This window comes from Pollachius pollachius (assembly GCF_949987615.1).
Source record: "Pollachius pollachius genome assembly, chromosome: 18".
Classification (NCBI taxonomy): Eukaryota; Metazoa; Chordata; class Actinopteri; order Gadiformes; family Gadidae; genus Pollachius; species Pollachius pollachius.
In genome coordinates, this window is record NC_136951.1 from 7,631,811 (window position 1) to 7,655,500 (window position 23,690).

The following is a 23,690-nucleotide window of genomic DNA, read 5'->3' on the forward strand; positions in this document are numbered from 1 at the left end:
TTCACCCCGGCCTGTGAGAACTGCGTTTCCCAGGGGCTCCGTCCGATTCCCTAATCTCTGCCCCGGAGACCCTTCTCCGGAGCTCATTGGTCGATTCGCACACGGTCTCCAGAGGGGGCGTTCTGCCCAACATCTGTTTTTAGTTTTGACAATGCCCTGAAAAGCATTTCTACTTAAAGATAAGTCGCAAATGTGGATGATGCAGGCTCTTTTAGTGTCGCATGTAAATAGTTAGTAGTTTCATTAGTAAGACCGCATGCATTCAACAAGATATATACAGCCATACAATTGACCACACTAAACTAAACTTGTTTCAACTTAATATCGACTTAAAACAGATAATACGTACAGAACCTGACAAAACCGGATAAAACGTATGTGGTTGTTGCAACATTCACCAGGCTGTTTTGAGAACATTGGAATAGTGTAACGTTTAGTGGAGTTAAACCCTTTTGCTATGAGTAACTTTGGTTGCATGAATTGACACTTATGGGGTTTAAACTTTAAAGGGCTTGAATATTTTTTTAACAGTAAACGAAACTACATCGATTTATTGTAACAGTGGTTCTTGAAGCCATTCGTGTCTAGCACCGTTTAATTTAATAAATTATCTTGGCATGCCATGCACTTTGTTTACAGCCTAATAATTCCTCTAAAACGTAGGCTACAGACTTTATACAATGCAAGATACCGAACGAAGAACTCCGGTGGAAATAATCTCCGGGAAAATGACTTTCTTTATATTAATTACCAAAATTCTAACATTTAATTCTCTGTAAAGCATTTCTTTAATTTAATCAGAGTCCATTTACCAAATGCGAGTGAAAGGCATTTCCAAAATAGAACAGCCACAGCTGTACCATGTCTGCGTTGCGGGGGTACATGTGCAAACTTTGTACAGTTCCTATACAAACAATATCTGAACTACGACACTTTGTCTATCAAATTATATCCTCTAGAAGCGATGTTTGTGTTACTTCTGTTTGCAAAAAAAACCCCAAGCATTTAAACGTGATTATGAAAATATGTTCACAATTTCATAACCCATTTGAAGACATGAAACTGGCCACGTCCCCCGGATGGCTGGAGAAGGTGGAACAGTCCGACAGCAGGCAGCAGAAGCGATGAGGGGCTCCAGACCCAACGCAGTACACTGCAGCCAAGTATGAAAGAACACAATTTTGACAGTAGTTCAATCAAACAGATTTGATTCAGCTGTTAGCGATGTGACCAACGGCCCGGGTGACACTGCTGTCGGCTGTTTCAAACACATGACAAACAACTTGGGGGATGTGAGGCACGCCATGGCATCTCAACCCAGGTAGGAACGCATCGACGGCAGCTAGTCGTAGCAGCTAGCTAGAGCTAGCTGTCCGGGGGCTAGCCCTCCAATCACATTAGCAGGCTACTCTTTAATGACTTGACTGCTCCAGTCCTTTACACGGCTGGTGTCATCGACATGTATACTTATACATCGTAGCGTTAATGACTATTGTCCATAAAGAAAGAGGTGTGTGTGTGTGTGTGTGTGTGTGTGTGTGTGTGTGTGTGTGTGTGAAACGGAGTGTGTTCGTTGACTTGCAATCAGCGTCAAATGAAAGTCCAGGAAAAAAGTAGAATCAGCTGGAATGCCTTTCTATCCCCCAAAGCAAACAGCCAGCACCGTGCCACTGGTATACTGTAGTAGACTACATCAATATTTATTTGACGACAACAAACTGATCCATTAGTTTTCCTTACGTAATATGCGTCTTGTCAGTGAGTGGATTATAAACTATGACCAGCTTAATGTATTATTGGATAATGTCACCAACGTTTGTGTTTCTGCAACTTGGAAGACTTTAATAGGGCGATAGGAACTCTGAGTCATCAAAAAACAAAGTAGTACTCATTGCCCCGCAACTTTAAAACGGTTTGCTGAGCTATAATTAACACCCCTATCACCCAAGCAGAAGAAGGACACATTAGTCGTATGGATGACACTTAACACTTAAGTATTGGCTCTGTGTGTGTGTGTGTGTGTGTGTGTGTGTGTGTGTGTGTGTGTGTGTGTGTGTGTGTGTGTGTGTCTGCGCGCGCCTGTTTGTCAAGTCAAATTATTATTTCAGCGTTTACAACAATAGCAATCACATTGATCATGCTGATTTATATAGGTTCTATTTTACTTTTGTAATATGTTGGCTTCTCTTGAGCTGTGCTTGCCATGAAACCACTGAACATGATTTGAGAATGCCCTTGTTCTGTATCATGTTGCCATGATCTTTGCTCTGCTGTTTTCAAATAAGAAGAGCAATATCGATACTGTGCCCAAGCACACATGTAGTCATTTGTCTTGAAGAGCCAATCACCAAGGCCTTTTGATCATCTGTGATGTGGTTTATTTAGAATTTTCTATGGGGGTGGTGGTTTTGGCAAACGCAACAGAGCAATGCATATCCATGTACAAATATAATCAAAAAAATGACTTTGGTAGACAGAGCCAAAAAATGCCTCGGTTTAGTTGTGATGAGTGCCGATCTTTTTCAATACATGCCATACCCAGAATCAGACCACCAAAGGCAGGGGCATGCCCCTTGCAGACCATTTGATAACAATGTGTTTATGTGTAGATGAGTATAAGGATCTATATTCATTTTCTGGACAATTTTTGTGACAACTAATATAATATTTATTTATCTGAATACTGAAACGTGCATGGAAGAACTATAAATAGCTAGACATAACCTAATGCTGATGAATGCCCTCCTCATATTTTATGTTTATCTTGACCTATCAAGTGGCTATATGTGGCCTAAGTGGTAACATAAGCCAAGATGTTTTGTTGTCACGTAACCGTTTGCCTATGCTAGCAAAAGACGTCGAGTGAGTATTTGTTTGTACAGTCAGTATAAACATTGAGTACACATACTCGTTGTGTAAACGCCTGAAGGCACAACACTAGAGAATACGTTAGTGTCCCTACATGAGATGACAGTTGCCTACCATCAACTTCCTATCAGTCGCCACAGCGAAGCCAAGGGTCCCCTTGCTCTTTAAACGGGCACACCGGTAGCCTAAACTGACTGCCCCTGCTGTTGGTTGGTGGGGATGCGAAAAGGGGTGGGGAGTGGGTAGTAGAGAGAGTGACAACACTTTTGGTAACACAATAGCTGCCCCCCCCCCCATGTTTCAAAACATGTGGTTCCTTTTTCGACCTACTGACACAACAGCCCATTCAATGTTATCTACACTGACAATTTGTTTGCTGCCGTAAATGCTGGCAAGCAGCAACAACATTTGACATCTGAAAATGATTGTTTAATTTAGCAAAGTTCTACTTTGTGCAATTGTTTTCATTTGATAGTAACTGTCTGCGATATCTTGGGTTAGGGTAAGGTGTCCTGAATCTCCACCACTATATGATTCTTCTTGACTATGACCTGAGGCTACACAATTATCTAGAACTTCAGCAACCCCAACTTCCTGTTTGGGAAGTTGGAGTCGGTTTGGAGGAGACACCAACTCAAAATCTTGGCCTATATCGGTACAAGCAAAATAAGGCTTTATCAATTTAACTGTGGGTTTTAAAAAATGCTTAAGATTGCCTTTTTCATCTCTTGCCCGATATTCTACTCCATCATCAGCAGTTCAGTTGAATCAATATACTCCTCGAGAATCTTTTATTCTCTTTTATTAGAGTAAAATAAATGCTTTTTTTTCAAATTAGCTTCTTGGATGTCTTTGACCTCTTTATTTTGTGTAAACCGAAAAGGTGGTTATATCTATGGATTAACAAATAATTGTTCCATTTTTAGAGACTCTTTATTAATACTTTTCTTAATATACTCTTAATGTAGACTCTTAGTTTAATACAAAGTGAATGCAGAGATCATCATTCATTTCAGAGTAGTCAAGGCCTTTGCATTTTGATATTCTAGTTAGGCTGGGGTTTTACTTCACAATGAAACAAAGTGAAATACCCTAGAGACTAGACTATTCTGCTAAAAATAAATGTTTAATTCTGTCTAGGGGATCCCGAGAGCTTCATAATCTAAATAGATTGTGGCTATCTTGAGACCTGTGATTAAGTGTCCTCATGGTATACTTCTGGAAGGTTTTAAAATAGTCGATTTTATAGTATTTCAGGTGCAGAGGAATGATTGGGATATTCATGCCACGTTATTCTCTCAAACCGTGTCTAACTGCAGTATTCTGTGGTTACCCGGCAGCTGGCAGGTAGCGTGACATATCTGGTCCGGTCTCCGCACCGCGGTGTGTTGCCATGGAAGCGTCCCATCGGGGTTGTGTCAGTCTGACATGATGGAAGACGTATGCTGATGAGAGCGCCGTCGAACGAGGTGGCATACACGCAGGTGGCTTTGCTACGGTCGATGTTCAGCCTGTTGTGACGTCTAAAGGCCTGTGTGTAATCTGCCACCAGAACAAGAAGCGGTCCTTCTAAAGGCCGGCCACACGCGGACAAGTCAGTCCTCTCAGGGGGCTATGGCGGCAGCACAGATGTTAAGGTCCCGGTGGAAACCCAGCGGCGTCTGGGTCTCTATAATTACGGCTGTCTGCAGATGAGGTGTGCTTATGCTCACATCCCCCATAGATGGGAGTGGTTTGCCCCTGGGGGGAGTTATGTTGATGTCTGATAAGAGGATGAACATTGATGGGACTTGATTGTGATTTATAAAAGTACATGGCTGATTTATTTTTATTAATGGGAATCCCTGGTCTTTATACCATTTATCTTTATTTATATATCTTGTTTGTCACAAATCCTTGTTGTAAGGCCTGGCGGTAGGTAGAAATTGAGCTTACCCTACAATGAACCGCTGTTGAAGCTATCCCTCCCAGTAGTTGCCTGTTATGTTTACTGCCATTTTTGTCGTTGTAGTTGAGATTCACATGTTTAGTTTTATTTATTTGTCACATACACAATTGTACAGGGCAATGCGTAGTGAAATTCTTATGTACCAGTCTGGCTGTAATTCAACTATATAAAGTGCAAGATTATAATAATGATTGGGTGGTGGGCTAAGTGACATTGTCAGTCTGGTTTAACAGTCTGATGGCCTGGGGAAAGAAACTCCTCCTCATCCTCCCTGTGTTGGCCCTCAGCAGGCAGTAGCGTCTCCCTGAAGGAAGCGGGGTGAACAGACTGTTGTTGGGGTGGCTGACATCGCTAGTGATCTCTCTGGCTCTTTTTCTGCATCGTTTGATGTGAATGTATATGACGCATGTATCATATGTTTGTTTTACATACCTGTTAATTTCTCAACCCCCATCATCCTCATGTTACACTTTACCAGATGTCACTAAATTACTGTTGTTTTTTCTGAATCACTGACGCAGACCCATTACATGCAAGCACGACGTAGTGACCCATGGCGTCAGTGTGTGGCTGTATAGTTTAGCCTTTAGTCCTAGCATCCTCCACTGGCTCCCTGCATCCTTAGTGTTCGGGGTTGCCCACCGGATCTGCACCCGCGCGCAACGCATCAGTCATCAGGCCTATATGCGGTCCACTGATGAATGCCGTCTGGGGGATTGCCTCCCTACAGTCTGCTGCGTCTCTCACCTTGGAATAGTAATCAACGCTCACGTCTCACTCAGTCCTGTGTCTGGTGGCTCTACCAAACCCCTGTGCACTACCCACATTTAGGGTGTTGGCAATTGTAGCCTGTTGTTGTCAACGTTGTTTTAGTTCCTCGACGCAAACTACAACACGTACAACATTAAATTTTATCGTTCACGATTGCACAACAGGCTCTGGCGCGCTGCACACAAACAAACCGTTCCGAGGTAACGTGACCTTAAAGTCGTTTCTATGGGGGCAAGCACCAAATCTGGTTGCCGAGGGTAACCGCTACTGCGGAGCCCCGTTGCAGCTGAAACATTCTGATCCGCGTTCATCATATCACGCCAGCGCCGCCGTATTCCCAGATATTCTCGGAGGCGGACTTCCCTCCTCACTGTGTCGCTCTCTGTGTGTCGCAGCTTGTACAGTGAAGAAAGGAAACTCCTTCGCATCCAAGCCTGGGAGCAGAGGAACCAGGAGATCTGCCAGGAGCAAAAGGGCCACCCTGAGAATGTACCGCTCTTTGGGAAACCCTACAAGGTAATGACTCATCAGGCCTGTGCACATCCAGGGCCTGGCTGTTGGTCTAGAATGTGTGACGATGCAATTATTATGCTGTATGATACCGTGAAGCAACATTTTTGGATCTTGTCACGCGTTAATCCCCTTTTTTCCATTATTATTCTCTTTATCTCCAGACGAGCAAATGGGATGAGCTGTCTTGCCGTATCCAAAAGATGTTGGGTAGCTATGAGGACGGGAAGGATCCCGATCTGAACTCCGGGAACTTTGTCAAGGACCTCTTGGGCAGCTCTTCTAACCATGCATCCATCATGGCAACGTTGAACCAACGGCAGCTGACCCCCGCCCACGCCTCCACCAAGCCTTCATTCCACGGCGGCCCGCGGCCCGCGTCCACAAGCACCCCCACGCAGACGCTCGCCAGGCCCCAGCACGGCGCCGAGGCGGCGGCGGCGGCCGCCTCTCAGCCCTCTCCGGGCTACCACCAGGAGGTGGGCCGCCCCCGGTCCCCCGGGCAACGGGACGAGGAGGACCTCCTGGACATGGAGTACGCCCGCCTCCCCGCGATGCTGGCGACGCTGTCTCCGTTAGCGGAGATGGAGTCCCCTCTACATTCCAGCGACGGCGACCCCTTCGGTCACTCGCGGGACGCGGATCACCAGGGGGCGTTCGACCTCGGCGCCGAGTCCCCGCAGCGCTCCCTCGTCTCCCCCATCAGGCCCATGGAAATGCCGGAGCCGAAACCCCCCACCAAGGGCGGCCCGGCAGCCCCCCAGACCTTCCCCCCTCCCCTGGCGGCCGGCGTGGTCGTGACCAAGAAGCCCACGGCCTACGTGCGGCCCATGGACGGGCAGGACCAGGTCATCATGGAGTCCCCCGAGCTGAAGCCCTCGCCGGAGCCCTATGAGCCCCTTCCTGACAAGAAGAACAACAACCACCACCATCCCCACCACCACAACAACATCAACAACAACAACGCCACCCTGTCAAAGAGCCTGCCCCGGAGTCTAGAGGTGAGCGCTCATGTAGGTTTTAAGAAGGCTAATCCTGCTGTCTTCTACCGCTGTTGACATTGAGATTGTCAGTGAACAAATCGCTTGGTTAAGTAGAAGCTCTTCAACACTAGATCAACTCTGAGGACCCGATGGGACAGTGAGGGTGGCTCAAGGGCTTCTTGTTCCAATGAAACTGGAAGTAGAGCGATTCTTTTAAAACGGTTATAAACATTCAAAGCTTATAATGCAAATATACTTAATACTAATTGCAATTTTTTATTGACTAAGTAAAAAGATAAATAATAAAAAGAATGCGCTTAGAAGTTGACTTGACACACACAACACACCACATTTTTGTTGTGTACAAATGTGTTGTGTACATACACATGCACACACGCTACCTACAGCACTGCCCCAATTCAAAAGCAGCAGTGCAGAATAAACAGACATTTCCACTGCTGGGACTCATCCAGTTCAGGATAACTGCGTAATGAGTCACTCTCCCCTGTCCTCACAAGCACCCTCTCGCTTCATACCTCAGCTAACAAACACACCAATGCCAGTGTCAAAGCAGAATCGTGCCATCACAAAGCTGATGACTTTGTGCTTTGGAAAGTTGCAGACAGCATAACTCTTATAATGACATAATACTGATCCAGTGCTTGGTTCTACTGTCACGACCAGGCTCTCTGCCTAGCTCCGGCTGCCCACTTATTGTTCTTTAGGAATAGATTTTTAAAAGACGCTCAACCACCCTTGCACACACAGATGATTTTTCCTGAGAATATACATTGTTAATAATACATTATCCTAACATCTTAAGTTGAACTGGGTAACTTAAGGTTGGATCCCAAACAGGAGAGCGGATGAAAGCAAGTAACCAATTGACTGTGCACTGCTCATAGCGCTATTTTTACTTTATTTTTTCACATAGAGAAAGAAAAAAAAAAAGGGGGCAACAAGGTTGAAAGTGTGTGTGTGTGTGTGTGTGTGTGTGTGTGTGTGTGTGTGTGTGTGTGTGTGTGTGTGTGTGTGTGTGTGTGTGTGTGTGTGTGTGTGTGTACGTGAATGGCCCACACACTGCCACTCGCTGTCACAGTCAGCAGCCCAGTGTTTGGAAACACGTGCGCTTGCTGCTGGTCATTCAACACTCAGCCTCCTGGGAAATGTTCAGGGCACAGAAGAGCACAGGGTAAAGGCCCCGGCCTTTCTCTTTCAATGTTTACCATTTAGGCAATGCCATTTAGGCACGGCCATTTAGGCAACTTTATTAATATAGCACTTTTCATACACAAGGCAGACTCAAAGTGCTTCACATATAAACATTGTCATACAATAAAATAAAATAATAGATAAGTAAAAGAAAACGTATGCAAAGAAATAAGTAAAATAGAAAGTGCAATGTATTTAAGATCAGATCAACAGTCTGTGGTACCCACGTCAGGACTCCAACCCGAGTAATTGAGCATATGCTTTTTGATCCAAGATGAGGGATTCAGTGGATTCAGAAACAGGTCATTATGGTGATCCAGCGGTGAGGCGTCTTTGCTCATGGGCACCTTAAGTTAAGTTATCCCTTTTTAGGGGGAAATTCTTCTCTGCTTTTGACCCATCCGGGTAACCTACACCAAAAAGACCATTTGGGGCCTTACCCAGATTCAATACATTAGAAACTACTACACTATGCTACCCCAGCCCCCCCCTGCCACATCCACACCACATCATTTGCATAGTAACACAACATGCTCTTGACACATTTGTTAGTTCACAATATATCACCAGGCTGTAGCGATGCCAGGCTGTGTTGTTAGGCTCTGTCTTTAGAAGACGGATGGTAAGGGAGATGCAGGTAAGCACAGAGACTTGTGTTTGGCCAGAGGTTAAGAAAGGCTGGGTTTTCTTATCGGTCAGCAGAAAAGGCCGAAGAGGATCGTGAAACCTAGGCCTAAGTATTAAAGCCCATCAAATATTCAACGTTTGGTTGAGAAACTTGGATCCCTTTTGTTATGATAAATCGTTAAATTTGTTCTTCAAAACTAACATGACATGTTAAAATAAGCCCAGCACATAAATAACATGACAACCGTGGAAAGGGTCAGAGGTCTTTCTTTTAGCTATGCCTGTCTTTGAAGCAAATGTACAGAGAAGTCCTACATGTAAATGTGGCTCCTCCCTGGCTGATATGTTAAAGATGTGATGATGTCTAGGATTGTACGACTATGGAGTCCCTGGTCTGGGTCTCTGCCCAGATCACGTCACAGTCGGTCAAACGTTTCAATGGAGACGAATGCAAGAGGGGATTCTTATTTAAAATGGGCTCCAGATGGGCGCCTTTCTCCAAGGCCTTGTTTCACAACTGCACTGAAATGAGCATAAAGGAGCCCTTCCACACACTCCCAGTGCCGTCCCTGTGCGTGGCCGTGCATGTGTGCACGCATTGATTCACGTGGGTCTCCTCCATATGTGGCCTCCGCGGGAATGCGTGTGCACATTCCTGCCCATGTGTGCCAACTGGATGTGTGAGTGTTCCCGTGAACGCAATGTGCACGTGCATGAGTGTTCCTGCCTTCACACGAATGTGTTTGACTAGATGACACAGCCGAGAGGTATGGAAACAGCTTTTATCACAATAGTGATCAGACATTTTACACAATATCTATAAATATCACTATATGCTTGGGAATTTTAAAGGCCAATCTAAACAGTCGGAGTATATCAGTATATGTAAATGGAAAGTATGTCGGACAATTTTTTTTTTCCTATCTCTCTGACATTTTAAACCTCACATTTGATGGTTTCAAACGCTCATTGTAAATCATTAAGACTATAAAACTGGGAATCACATATTGCGATATCTTCATTTCAAGACGATACAATACCATTCAAGGACGATAATTGACATGTGAATTATTGCCAAATCCTAATAAATTTCATAACCTCATCCTTGGACCAGCAGAACATTGTTTGTGCTTTGTCACTAAATAAAGTGACCTAATATCTAAAAATATCGTCTTGTCTCACCCCATGGTGAACTGTACTCCCTGTGGTAGAGAAGCCTATAAGGAAATTAGATATGCAACCTTTTCGGCAACAGCTGCCTCACACTCATAACTAGAGAGTGTGGGCGTGGCTTAAGGGGTCCAAGCTTCCCTTATTTCAAAGGTTGCTCAGCAGCATTCATAGTGGTCAATGCTAAGAATATATTTTTTTTACTTATGAAAAAATGACAAGCATACTGCAGCACTGACTTATACCGCAGTAGGCTTACACCCTGGCCCCATGGGTCACATGCGTACCCTTTCGCAGGACATTCGGGCCCCTTCAACCATGATCCAATCCAGACTAATTTTAGCACCTAATCCGAGTTACAGGTTAGCCTGGAATGGAACAACTGGTACATTCAGTGGACGGTATCTGGATGAAACGGGGCCCTCCCCCGCGGGGCTGGACGGCCCGGACAGCGGTGGAGGTTTATGTGGTGATTACTCGGTTGGGTTTCCGTTGTGGGGACCTGCCAGCGTGCATCAGACCAGCTCCTTCCCCTGCAGCCCTGCTGATGGCCCGGAGGCGCTGGTTACACAGCGGGTTGAGGCTGCTTCAGAGGGCCTGCCCGCGCCTGTTCCTCTCAAGCAGGGCTCCTCTAAAGCAGGGCTCCTCAACCTTTTGATTACTGTGGAATGTACATTTTTAATATCGTCCCGGCCGGGTATGCTCAGGGGTTCAGCGAAATGTGTTTTGGGGGCGACGACAGGCGGCGCCCAATGCCCACCTACTTAATTCAGCCAACTATAGTAGGGTTAATGACACCCGACTGCCCTGTCTATTGTGCTGTGAAATAATAAATGATGAGGTGATATTATGATAATCAAACATATTTGAATTTTATGGAAGAAAAATAATAGCTTTGTTTATAAATGAAGAGCTCCCCGGTGACCAACTGACCCCAGTGGCGTCGACAAAGCACTCGTATCACACATCATAAACCCCTCAGTGATATCGACGTAAAAAACACAAAGGCCCAGGTGTAAATGAGTGAAGTGTAGGTAGGAGAGTTTGGCCTAATGCTACCGACGTCTCCTAGCAGTCTCCTCTTGGTGTATTCCGATCCTACACAGACTCTATAATTAAGGATGCATGTGTCTGATTATAGTGGCAGACTCTGACTTGTGTCCTCTTCCCATGCTTGTTGAGCAGCCGAGGCCTAATGACGCCCAGTGTGTGGAAGACATTCTGAGGGTGAGTACGGCCTGAAGCCCTGTACAATGTTCTGATTGGCTCTGATTCTTGCTGTGCATGGGTCAATATGAGCTTACCATATGGTCCCTTGCATAACTGTAGACGGCAATAAGGGCCAGTCCCTTAGGGAAATCCTAGAATGTGTTTGTGATTTTGTATTGAATGGAGCGATCCGTCTCTGTTCTCAGGAGATGACTCACTCCTGGCCTCCTCTCCTGACCACCATCCAGACTCCCAGTGCCTCCCAGACCCCCAGGTCTCCCCCAGCAGCCAAGGTACCGTGCTGGCGCAGACTGACTGGTGCTTTCATTGGCTGCTTACCAATACTCCCCTAGCCCACTTCTACCAAATTAACTCTGGTTCTTTCCACGGCCTTTGAGAGGAACTGTTTTTAATCAAGAGGCCTCATCAACAGAGGGCGTTGCACAATAAACACCGGAACTAAACCGTTGTAGCTCACCCTCTCTTACCTGTAGAACACGGCCATGATCCGCACTTCAGTTGAATGATCACCTGCTCCTCTTTGGTCCCAGCTGTGAACCAGCTTTTTGGGTTCCGAAACAGTTTATTTCTTCATTTTTATTTCTGGTCAACATGCGCCAAACGGTTCAAAACTTGTTGTGCAAACCGGAGCAGAATCTGTTCCATGATGGTGGAAAGGGGCTAACAGAGGGGCTAACAGAGGGGCTAACAGAGGGGCTAACAGAGGGGCTAACAGAAGGGGGCTAACAGAGGGAGTTCCCTCTGCCCAAAAAGACCAGAGGTAATTCAAATAGGAATGCAATGAATATGTATTTGTGGTCATGAAAAACGACTACCTATGAAAGCGAAAAGCGGCTGAGACTGGCTGGACCGACACGATCACGCTGTCAGGTCAACGGGGTTTCACTTCCCTCTCATGCCGTGCATGTATAAATAGCGATACAGTACAAACTGCCCAGTTCCAGTGTAGGATGAGCGGACTGCAGTGTGTCAATGTACTGAATGATTAGGAGTGTTTTTAATGGACTACCTTTTACCTGTTATGTTCTTCCCCACCTCCCCAGGTGGTCGAGCGTGTCCAAATCAAACATCCAGGTAAAGGTATGACTTTTGATCTCTTAAAGGGGCGGTGTGTAGGATTTATTTGGAATCTAGGGGTGCGGTCAGATTACAACCTGCTCGCCCCACCCAACGACGTTACTGAGGCTATGGTGGCCTGTAAGGATTCAGTTGTACTTCCAAGAGGATCATCTTCAACAGAAGTAGCCAAGTGTCAAGTGATGAGGTTCCATGGCAGATTTATTCATTATATTTAGTTATTTAGTCTGTAAAACTATAGGTTATAGCTTACAAGTAAGATGAAGAGAAAGGAGTGAGAGAAATTAAATATGCACCTACTCTGCTGTTTGTCTGTTCTGGGCTACTGTAGAAACACGGCGGGCTCTGTGGAAGAGGATGTAGATATAAAAGCCTCATTCTGAGGGGACAAAAACAACATTCATACTCTTCTTGGATTATACCCTAATGGAAGCTTATCTCCAAGTATTATATTTCTGAAAAGTTAGTTCTGCCATTAAAAACTACACACTTTAAAACACCATACCTCCAATTTTCTACGTGGGTGAAATCTTAGAAACGGCTGTCTTAAGCACTGAAGAGCAGAGTGAATAGTTAATTCTCTACGGACATTGATTTTATTGATGTATTTATGTGTATTTATTTATGATTCCCAGAACACTATGATTCCCCTCCAACAGAATCTCCAGTTAGCAGCCAGCAGAGTTCTGCATGGTAAGTTGTGTGTGTTGCGCCGTTAGAGGGGTATACCAACCCCTTGACTCAATAAGTAAAATCATGCACAGCATGTGAATGTCTGATATGATATGGGCATGAATCACACATACTGCTACAATATGATGAATCAAAATGTAACACCCCCCCCCCTGTTTGTATAGTAACTTTAATGAGTCATTTCTTTGTTCCTACTTGATGTTCACTATTAACGGCAGAATATTTTGGATGGGGGGGGGGTAGGTTATATACAACAATAAGTCTAAAAGGGCAGTTGGTACTTGGCTAAATGCAACTGAAACACGATAGTCAGGGCCATTCCCCTGCATGCAAATAGTTTGGAGCGCACTAATTTCCCTATGCAACATCTTCACTGATGCCCCACCCTCGTGCGTGCGTGCGTGCGTGCGTGCGTGCGTGCGGATTTGTGTTGTCCACGTAGCACGGTGGAAGCGGCACATTCCAGCGGCGTCGAGTCAGCCAGCTCAAGTGACTCCGAGAGCAGCTCGGCCTCTGAGTCGGAGAACGACTCGGCGAGGCGGCGGCCCCTCCAGCGCCCCCCCAGCAGCAGCCCCGCGGAGGTCAAGGTACGCTAAGCTAATGCTAACGCTGTTTTTACACTGCATGAACAACCGCCGCCGCGGGGGGGTTAACGACATGAACACGCACTGCTTCAAGCGTTTGATTGTTTGATCCTCTCCGCTTAACAACAGTCAGATCGTGATTACCTTTGTCCATCGTGTTCCTCCCTTCAGACCCCGGCGCCACACGGCGATTGGCAGCTGGCGAACTGGATCCGGTCGGGCCAGCAGAGCACTGGAGGTGCCTCCAAGACCCCGCCCCACAAACCACCGCCGCCCTCCCAGCGCTCCTCAGGCCCCCGGGACGCAGCGGCGACGGCAGCGGCGGCAGCGGCGGCGGCGGCCACCCATCCCCCCAGGGACTACAAGCTTCATGTTTCCTCTGACCAGGAGGGGTCGAGCCACAGCCAGGTCGCCAAGCCCCAGCAGTGTCGCGGCGTTCCCCTGAAGCACCCCGCCCAGCCGGCGGTCTGCAAATCCCCGGCCCGTCCCAAGGCCCCGGACGCCGCCGCCGCCGCCGCCGCCGCCGGCCGAGTGAAGCCCGTCTGCAAAAAGCACTCTGCCAAACCGGGCAGGACTCTGAGCCCCAAACCGCCCAAGGCCGCCCCCCAGGCGGAGACCACGCGGCCGGGGCCCGCCGAAGACAAGAGCTCCTCCCCCTCCCTCCCCCTGACCTTCTCGTACAGGCCCAAGGTCAAGACGAAAACGAAGCGCAGCAGCGGCGGCCCCAAGACGGAGCGCGCCTCGCTCCCCAGGCAGGAGGACACGTCGACCTGTGTCCCCAAGGCGCCGGTCTCCGCTCCGCCCTGTCACTGCGGGAGGTCCCCCGACCGCTGCGTCTGCCTCGCCGCCCCCAGCCCCGGGGGGCCCGACCGGCCGCTCGCCGCCCCGTCGGCGGAGGCGAGCGGCGGCTGCGCCAGCGTCAAGAAGGAGCCCGCCAAGAGACCCCAGGGCCCAAAGAAAGCTCCCAAAACTGTGAAGCCGGAGGCCGTCCAGCCGCCGCCCGGCAAGCCGGCCACGGCCGCCAGGAGCCTGGTGCCGTCCCTCCTGGTGAAGATCGACCTGAGTCTACTCTGTAGAGTGCCCTTCGTCTCGGCCGTAGCCCAGGAGACCACCACCACCACCACCACCATACCCACCACCTCCTCCTCCTCCTCCTCCAACAGCACCACCACCATACCCACCAACTCCGCCACTAACAACAACACCACCACTACGGGTACCCCCTCCACCTCAACCTCCAGCAACAGCAGGGGTAAGGGGGCGTCGGAGACGGGGGGCAAAGGAAGTGACCCATCCAAGTGGGGTCCGACGAAGAACAACAAAAGGGGACCGGTAGGTTTGAGTGTTTGTTTCCCTGGCTTCAGGCCCCATTAAGCGTATTTTTTCTAGAGTGCGTATGTGGAAATGACTAGCATGAAAGTGAAAGATGTGTTCTTCAGGCTGAAAGCGATAAGAACCCTCCAAAGAAGAGGCAGAAAATGGAGAAGAAGGCTAAAGTGGTGGAGCAGCTACCCGGTCGAGCCACGGTCAAGTCTGAGTAAGTGCTGCTATACCGGGCCGTGAACAGCTTCCCTCCAGATGACTCATTAGAGGACCTGAATACTTATTGTTAGTTATTTATTTATTTACTTTAGTAATTATAATTAGTTATTATACTTAATTAATCATAATTAATAAAGTACTTTGAATCGCAGTGTTAATGTTTTACTTGTTCATTTAGTAGCATCCATCCCTTAAAAACTTGCCTTTTTCCTCAATTGAATAACAATTAAAAAAAACCGTTATGATGCATGTAATGGTAACGTTTGTCTGGTTCCCCTTCAGAAGTTCTGTCATCGTGGTGAAGGAGGAGAAACAGAAGACAGCCAAGAAGAGAGGCGTGCCCCAGAGCCAGCAGCAGCACTGTAGCGGCCCCAAAGAACACAGCACTGAGGCCCGGCACGGCAAGGACAGCAACCCCAAGCACAAGAAGAGCACCAAGAAACACAAGGAGCACGCCAAGACCGGGAAGGTACCTATCCCAGGACGAGGAGCCTTCGTAATAGTGTGGTCTCTTTGGTTAGTTTGGTTATTGTGATGTCACATGCTACTGTGGCGCTATGGTGCATGAATTCCCAGCCCGTGTGCCGTGTCTCCCCCCAGAAGGGCCCCAAGAGCATGCTGACGGTCCAGGCTTCCGCTGAGCCCAGCAGGGGAGGCTCCAGACCCATGCTCCGCTTCGAGGACAGGTGAGGTCAGCTGCAGCAACACACGTAGACCTCTTTGGAGCCTCCGCTCACCTAAAGTAGGATGGAGCTGGTCCGGCCAGACGGGGTCTGAAGGCAGCGGGAAACTAATGCCGCCCGGGGGCCGGTGAGGAATGGTGTCGCCAGAAAATAGACTGGTTTGAACTGGTTTGACTGGTCGAAATGTCCTTAATACAGACCTCTTTCGATTGTACTGTATTGAATTGAATCAACTCGAATACAAGAGCGTTACAAAACTGAATCGAATGGGAATTGTCGAATTGTCTAATTAATCTTATTAAAAAAGTACTTCAGCGGTTCTAAATTTATTTAGCATACAAAGGCTTCCTTTTCATTACTCCTGAATACAGACATCATAAGGCAGTTCCATATTCCGTAGCACATTGACATCATGCCCTGATTAATAGTCTTGTCTGCATCACCCTACCCTCTTTACAGCACAGCATTTAATTTGGGTCAGAGGAAAGATGATGAGGTACTAAAAATAAGCAGCATTTCAACATAATTAAATGGCATGACTGATATCTCTGCTTCTTACTCCAGGCTTTATCCAGTGAAACACTACATTAAGGAGGCAAAGAAACTCAAGCACAAAGCGGACGCAGAGGTACGCCTTCAGATTCACTCCGGTTGTCTCCACAGTTGTTGGTCACTCTTGTTTTTCAACCACGTGACGGTCATGCAGTATAACTATATATATATACTGTTTGTGTGTTTGTCGCCTTCCATCTCTAGTCCGATAAGGTCAGTAAAGCCTTTGGCTATCTGGAGGCGGCCATGTTCTTTGCCGAGAGCGGCGTCGCCATGGAAACGGAGCTGGAGACCTCAAAGTCTCCGTACTCGATGTACGAAGACACGGTGGAGCTCATTAAGTGAGTGGTTTGCCATGTAAAGCAGATGCTCTGCCCTCTGGCCGTGTGCCTGTTTGGGAGAGTGTCGTCTGTACTTCAGATTCCAGTGTGAGTGATCGATTGCGTTCTACTTCTGCAGATTTACACTAAAACAGAAGAATTCAGGGGACTCTTCTGCCCTCCCTTCAGAAAACGACTTCACAGTGTTATGGTGAGCAGATCCCAACTACCGCTGCTCTCACGAGACGTAACCCACTTTGAGTTGATTTGTTGGACAGGAAATGATGTCATTAAAGGCCGTGTTCAACCCTTTTTTCGTTCCGACAGTTTGAAGTGCCAGTCCTTCCTGCAGATGGCCATGTTCCGATGTAAACAAAAAGTCGCGTCAAAGTATTCCAAGACCCTCAAGACCCACTTTATGGTAAACACTGAACATAAATCCTCTTGTTTTGTTATTTTGCCCCAAAACGGGAAGCTACAGCAACTGCGATGGTGTGACCTTGTGGCCGTGGTTGCCTACACCACAGTTGTCTACACACACTAACACGTGTTTCCATTTGTGGATATTCTTTCAGAACTGCAAGCCCTCCCTGGATGCTTCCCTCGGCAGTTCAAGGTAAGGGCTGGTGGCACGCCTCCTTCTGCTCACGTCTCCCCCCCCCGGGACCAGCTTTCCGCTCCTTATATTGCATATCAAGACATGGGGTTAAACACGGTCATACACCTGCTGAGATGTTGTCGACACACTTTGGGGATTTGGAAGCGTTCTCCGTATACAGTGTAGAACAGAACAGCTCAAGCTTATAATTGATGTAAACTGTTTTGCTAAAGTGTACTATTTGTACTTTTGCTGAAGACTTTGGTTCTGTAAATCAACTCTTATTTGATATGAGATGGTTTAAAAAACAAATCAAGTGCTTGATCCGAGCCCTCTTCTAATGGACATCAGAGCAAGCCTTTCAGGGCGTCCTCCTCATGACTCACACCCTCTCCTCTCATTGGTCCAGAAGCGCGGACGCCGCGTCCCCCCGGTCCTTCGCGGCGTCCCCGGCCCTGGCGGCCCCCGGCAGCACCACCAGCTCCAGCAGTTCGGGCCCCGGCTCCAACCACAGCTGCGGAGGCGGGGAGGGTTCCGCCGCCGCCGCCGGCAGCGCCACCTCCAACACCGTGTCCATCCCCAAGATCATCCACCACGTGGCCTTCTCCTACGTCAACATCACGGCGCTGTTCGTCAGCGCCCACGACCTCTGGGAGAAGGCGGAGGCGCTGACGCACAAGAGCAGTGGTGAGGCGGGGCTGGGGAGGGGTGTGTGTGTGTGTGTGTGTGAGATGGGGGTGTTGTTATAGAGGCCAGCAGGGTGGTTGGATTGGGTGTGAAGAACAAGGGGAATGTAAATGACAGGGATTCTCTAGAGTCGCCAACAGACAACTTAAAATCCCATTAAAACTGTTGATCTAATTACTCACGATTCCCATTACGTCAGTCACCGTCGAGGGTAAGGAATCGGTCGTTCGCTCGCCGCCTCAACGCGATCCGGACACGGTACGCTGGATCCACACCTGTCATACCGTGCCATGTCTTAGCTGGGCCCTGTCTGTCCCCAGGCGTGCTGTCGGAGCTCAACGGCCACATGGAGCCCCTGAGCCTGTCCTCCAGTGTGAAGGCCATGGTGCAGTACACGCGGCAGGCGCTCCACTGGCTGAGACTGAACGCCCAGAGCCTCAAGTAACCAAGAGCCACGACAGCAGCCCCCAACAACTGACATTGTCCAGCAGAACCCCCCCCCCCGAGAACACACACACAAACACACAGGTTGGTGTAAGCAGTGAGGATCAATCCCACCCACTCTGAAACCTGATTATCAGTGCCTGGGTTCTAATCCCCTTGCAGAGGTCTTCCAGTGATTTTTATCTTTGGGGGGAGGGGGGGTTTGGCACCCATACAAATAACTGGACGTGCACAGCAATAAACCCCCCAGTGAATACCATGCTGTAATACTAGCCTTCCCATTCCCCCTTTCTTCACATCTCTGCTGTTCTTACATCCTTTATGACATTTCCTTTCACCAGCTGGTCTTTCCAATGCACTTCAATGTAAACGTCCCCGTTTCCAGATCTAGATTGACTAGACTAGCCCTGAATGGTTTCAAATCCTAGCCCTTCCGGCTGCTGACGGTAGTCAATTAGAACCATGATGATAATACTACTAATAATAATGATAATAATGCAAAATGGCTTGATGCAAATAGTCTTCATGGCGGCTGGCTCTCTTCGTTTGAAGTGGCGACCCAGAGCTTCATGGTATTATTCTTTTTCATCAAGTAATATATTGTTCTTGAAATTATTTTTATATATTTTTTATTTTGATGAAGGAAACCGAAAAGGTCAGCCTGTGTCTCGTTGAGAGTCATGAAGAACTATGGGCTCCATTCCTGAGCTGTTGCGACGTCCCACATACATTTTGAATTGTGTTTTTAAAACTTTTTTTTTCCCACCATGTGATACAGTGGAATGCTTTAGTGATGTTTGGTGTTAACTTAAAAAGGCCCTAACAGTTTATGGCAATCTATAATTATTATCTTTCTTAATATTTTCTTTTTAGAGAGAAATTAAGAACTTCTATTTTGTCCAAGGCTGTGTTTTTTCAGTCGTTCAGAGATAGATTTGGTTTTGAAATTAGTGTTCTGCATTTTATTTTTTCAAAGTCTGTTTCATTTAGTACAGCTTTCATCAAAATATGGCATAAACGTGTGGTAAGAACTGCTCACTGGGCTCTTTATGAATTGTTAGGACCAGTAGGTAGCTTCTGAGTTCTTCTTAATCCTGAAGGTTATCTCCCCCCCCCCCCCCCCCCGAGTTACTTGGGACTCCACGTAACCTTGACTACATGAAAAGAGCCAAATAAAATGTAAGGAAACTAGCTTCTAAAAATATGCTTCAGTTTCAAAATTCTTGGGTGATAGTGCAAAAAAAAAAAAGGGACAAACACTAACCTTACATATCAGATCATAAGTATTTAAATCTGCATTCGCACTCGCCATCTTTTGGATTGGATTGGTTTCAGGAAGTGAACCGTAGTATTGTCACACTGAAAAGGGCTCAGGTTCCACAAGAACAGATGTTCCAGCTCAGAGAAACTGTGCCTTACCAGACAAACAGGAAGCGATGCTGAATAGGTGGTGGACCACAACGAGGCCATGTCTTTCAGGGCTCTGTGCGTTCCATAGAACCCGGATGACGTTTATGTATTGCTTTTGCACTTAGATTAATGTTAGCTGCAGCCCACTTTATATGCAAACATGAAAATGTTTTGTAGTGTACGTTTATAGCTCCCTCTTTAATTTTAAGAGCATTTGTGGTTTCACTTCTTTTCTGAAACTGCATTTAGACTTGTGGTATTATTATTCTGCACATAATCACTTAGTTTTAACCAAAGCTGTTTTCATTTTTTGCACATCTTTAACCTAATTTCCACATAGTTTTTGTTCATGGTTTACTGCTGACTTCCTGGAATAACAGTCGCAATTAAATAGGACTTGCCTTTTTTTGCTATTGGAGAAAAATTACATCACACCGACTTCTCAGGAGGCTTGGAACAGTGCTTCCATAGTTGTAGAGCTACGATTAATAATGAATATTCCAAGCATTGAAGGCCACCCCATTATTCATGACTACTCTTGGCACATGTTGGATCAACTCTGTCTTCAGCCAATTATTGATTCATGATTATTGAAATATCTATAAATAGATGGATTGGTCCAAAAACATAGGAAAGCTGACTCAGTTATGTTGAATTGGGAATTGATAGAAACTGCTGGCAGGTAGCTCCTATAGTAAGATGATGAAAGTATTGCAACTGACAAAACAAACAAATACACTAGGGACATTGGCTTAAGGGTTTGTATTTCTATCATGAAGAAATGAATAACCAACAGTCTCCCATGGCCAACATAATCATTTGTATAAAAAAATAAATCCTTTCTTATCAACGTTATGATTTGCTGGGGCAACATGTTTTGTCCTTGGATGCTTTTGTTTTGTGAATAATGTTAATGGGTTGCAATGTACAGTGATGAATTAAAGATTGCAAAACAAAGAAATCAGCCATCTAATCTCTCCCTCACAGGCTATGATCCAGGACAACTCAGAGGTTTGCTTTAGTGGGTAGAAAGGCGTCAGACGAAGGCAAACTACAGAACAGTCAGGGTCTAGCCCTCTAGGTTTTTGTACTACCTCCATATAGGACTGAGTGCTGTGTATGGCTTACAGTGTAGTGGTCATACATTGTAGCGCTGTGTGGACCATTATATTTATTAAAGAAAACCCCACCCTGACAACCTTTATCTTTGTTTTATTATCCAGTATTACAATATTTACAACACTACAAATGAATCTCCTAGAAAAAAAATGTAAGATGCTTTCAAACACTAATTACTGATTCGGTACATTAACACTTTTTTTTTTTCACTGGCTCATTAAAAAGCAATTAGACACGTTTATGATTCTGATTCGTCTGGAAAGTTTGGGTTGGCAAAGGCCGGCTGTAAAAGAAGGACGACACTGAGTGAGTCACTGTGCTTCTTATCTTTTTGGCTTTACTTCACATCTGTTCCTTAAACTTACCACATCGACTTTGTCCCGCGTTGTCGTCGTCGGCAGCCGCACGTTCAACCGAACTCCGCGGACTTTGACGAAGTACACGGCCATGGCCATCACGGCGATCAACGCGAAGGCCCCAACGATTCCCCCGATTATTTGACCAGCGACTGCACGAAGGGGGAACAGGGTGGGGGGAAGGTGAACGGTTGCCATGCCAACAGCGACGCTTCTACCTTGAAACGGAAAAACGTTTTTTGCATTTAGGGAAAACGTACGTGCAGGAGCTGGAGGGATGGGGGGTTTGGTGGAATCTCCTCCGTCTTCTCCATCTGTTGAGGAAACCAACAGAGAACACATGTTGAACACATTCTGCTTCACATTACATTCTTTTCAGTTAGATAAGAAAGGGGGGCACGTTTGTAAAATGACAGAGCCTGGTGTTTCATTCATTTTTATCGCTGTTTTTCTCTGCTCATTTTTGATCAGTAGCATAACCTTATGCTAATATTCATTGATGAAATAATTGACAGAGAATGTCACGATAATTACATGCTGATCAGTCCATGGATAACCTTTTAATAATAACTGAAGGAGAAATAATAAGGTATTGGACTGATTTAATTATGATAGCATAATAGCCAACATATATTGAATTTCTTTTTATCTGAAAAATATTTATTATAAGTTACATTGAACTATGGAATGCATTCCAGAGACCACTGGAAAGGAACCCAGGGGCCTGATCCGGCTCGCAGACCGCCCATTGAAAACCCCTGTTCTACTGTACTAGGATGGGATTCAGGTGGCTCTAGGCATCTTTCGACCCAGGTTCGATTCCCACCAGTGGTCCTGTGCTAAATGTCATTGCTGCTCTCCTTAAAGCATCTGATAGGCTTCCTATCCATCTTCACTTTCCATAAAAGCATAAATAAATATAAAAAATAAACGAAAATAGCTCACGTTGTCTGTGTCTGCAGGCGAAGCCTCTCTTCTGCAGGCAGTTGTTGTCGTTCCAGCGGCCGTCGGGGTACATCTCCACGCAGTTCTCCTCCGCCACCTCCCCCGGGTGGAAGGCCTCGTTTGGCTCCCCGTCCGCCCAGTTGACGTAGCCCAGGGCCGTCTTATCCGTCCAGGCCCAGCCGACTGGGTGTAGCGGAGCGTTGGAGAACACACAGGAGTGATACGTTAGGCTGGGAGAGGGTCAGGGGTCGAAGCTCTATACCGGACGACCGCAACACAATTTCAGCTCTCTAACTTCCTGCGAGCCGGTTAACAGTTCTCAGAGCGAGGAACATGACTAGGAGTAATACTTTTCTTTTTGGGATGAATAATTGGACAAAGCACCTCCAAAAACGACACCCGGGAGTCCCTCTCACTCTCTCGCCGCTAAACGGAAATAACAGAAAGTCCCGCCTTACTCTCGCCAATAACGCTCATCTGGAGCATCCTGTTCCAGGCGCCTCGTCGTGAGAGGACGCCTGGGAGCAGGATGAAGTAGGAGGGGTCTGTGGTGAAAGACACAGGTTTTGATCTTCCACCGTGGAGTTGAGAGTTAAGCATGGACTTCAGCGCTATTTAAAGGGAATATTAGATAAAGAATCTGCAGGCTCGTCTTTTAAGAGCTCTGGCATCTGGCCCCTATTCCCATTCAGGCAGATCTCAGAAGACCTGGCCCGGGTGGGGCCAATCATAACCGGACGATCTATTATGGGGCGGGTTTGATGAGACCACTGTAGAGAGGGGAACTATGTTGGATTTCCATAAACAACCAAGATGGCTGCCGCTGTGTGTCACACGTTTCGTTGTGACACAGCGTGATTGTTTGTAGGTCTATCCAATTGCGTCCAGAGGAAATCTCACATTAAGTGAGAGGTTCCAAAGGAATATGCATTTGTGTGTGTGTGCGTGCGTGCGTGCAAAAATACAGATACGGATACAAATGAATATTTTTCCATGTATTTAGTCCAACTCAAATGTGGGTGAGCGGAAATGAAACATATTCCTGTAAACTTGAATGGCGCTCAGAACATCCCTTTCCGGGCGTCACTCACAGTTGCTGTCCCTGGAGAGGCCGATCCACACGTTGTGTTTGGTGAAGTTGAGCTCCCTGAGGAAGAGGGTCTCTGCGCGGCTGTGGACGGACACCAGCTCCGCCTTGGCCAGCTGGCAGAGGTGCTGGGCCTCGGGCCAGGAGTAGCCCCCGTCCCCATTGTACACCGCGTAGCAGTGGCGGCCATAGGGCTTCCAGTACGGAGGGCACTTACCGTTCCCCGGGGCAGGGGTGGGAGGGGGCGGTTCTGGACAGACAGAGAGAGAGAGAC

General features: G+C 46.9%; 1 protein-coding gene across 5 annotated transcripts; it reads left to right on the forward strand.

The window, feature by feature from the left end:
- Positions 1–1,135: 1,135 nt before the first annotated feature.
- On the forward strand, positions 1,136–21,005 carry LOC307089675 (AF4/FMR2 family member 1-like). Of its 5 annotated transcripts, none has more exons than XM_079756065.1 (19): positions 1,136–1,321; positions 5,983–6,103; positions 6,262–7,098; positions 11,275–11,316; positions 11,505–11,591; positions 12,363–12,399; positions 13,032–13,089; positions 13,532–13,676; positions 13,845–15,005; positions 15,113–15,210; positions 15,501–15,684; positions 15,816–15,901; positions 16,463–16,526; positions 16,655–16,791; positions 16,910–16,981; positions 17,098–17,191; positions 17,346–17,386; positions 17,778–18,055; positions 18,376–21,005. In XM_079756065.1, the coding sequence occupies exons 1-19, from the start codon at positions 1,272–1,274 to the stop codon at positions 18,498–18,500; spliced, it is 3,717 nt and encodes a 1,238-aa protein (XP_079612191.1). In that variant the 5' UTR covers positions 1,136–1,271; the 3' UTR covers positions 18,501–21,005. The 5 variants fall into 5 exon arrangements, with proteins under 5 accessions (XP_079612191.1, XP_079612192.1, XP_079612190.1 ...); XM_079756066.1 differs by having other exon boundaries at positions 15,498–15,684; positions 15,819–15,901; positions 18,376–21,004; XM_079756064.1 differs by having other exon boundaries at positions 15,498–15,684; positions 18,376–21,003.
- The last annotated feature ends 2,685 nt before the right edge of the window (positions 21,006–23,690 follow it).

Coding starts and splice junctions, on each gene's coding strand:
- LOC307089675 (XM_079756064.1), top strand. CDS start 1,272: ATGACAAACAACTTGGGGGATGTGAGGCACGCCATGGCATCTCAACCC. Junction 1,322..5,982: donor GCCATGGCATCTCAACCCAG/GTAGGAACGCAT, acceptor TGTGTGTCGCAG/CTTGTACAGTGAAGAAAGGA. Junction 15,902..16,462: donor ATGCTCCGCTTCGAGGACAG/GTGAGGTCAGCT, acceptor TTCTTACTCCAG/GCTTTATCCAGTGAAACACT.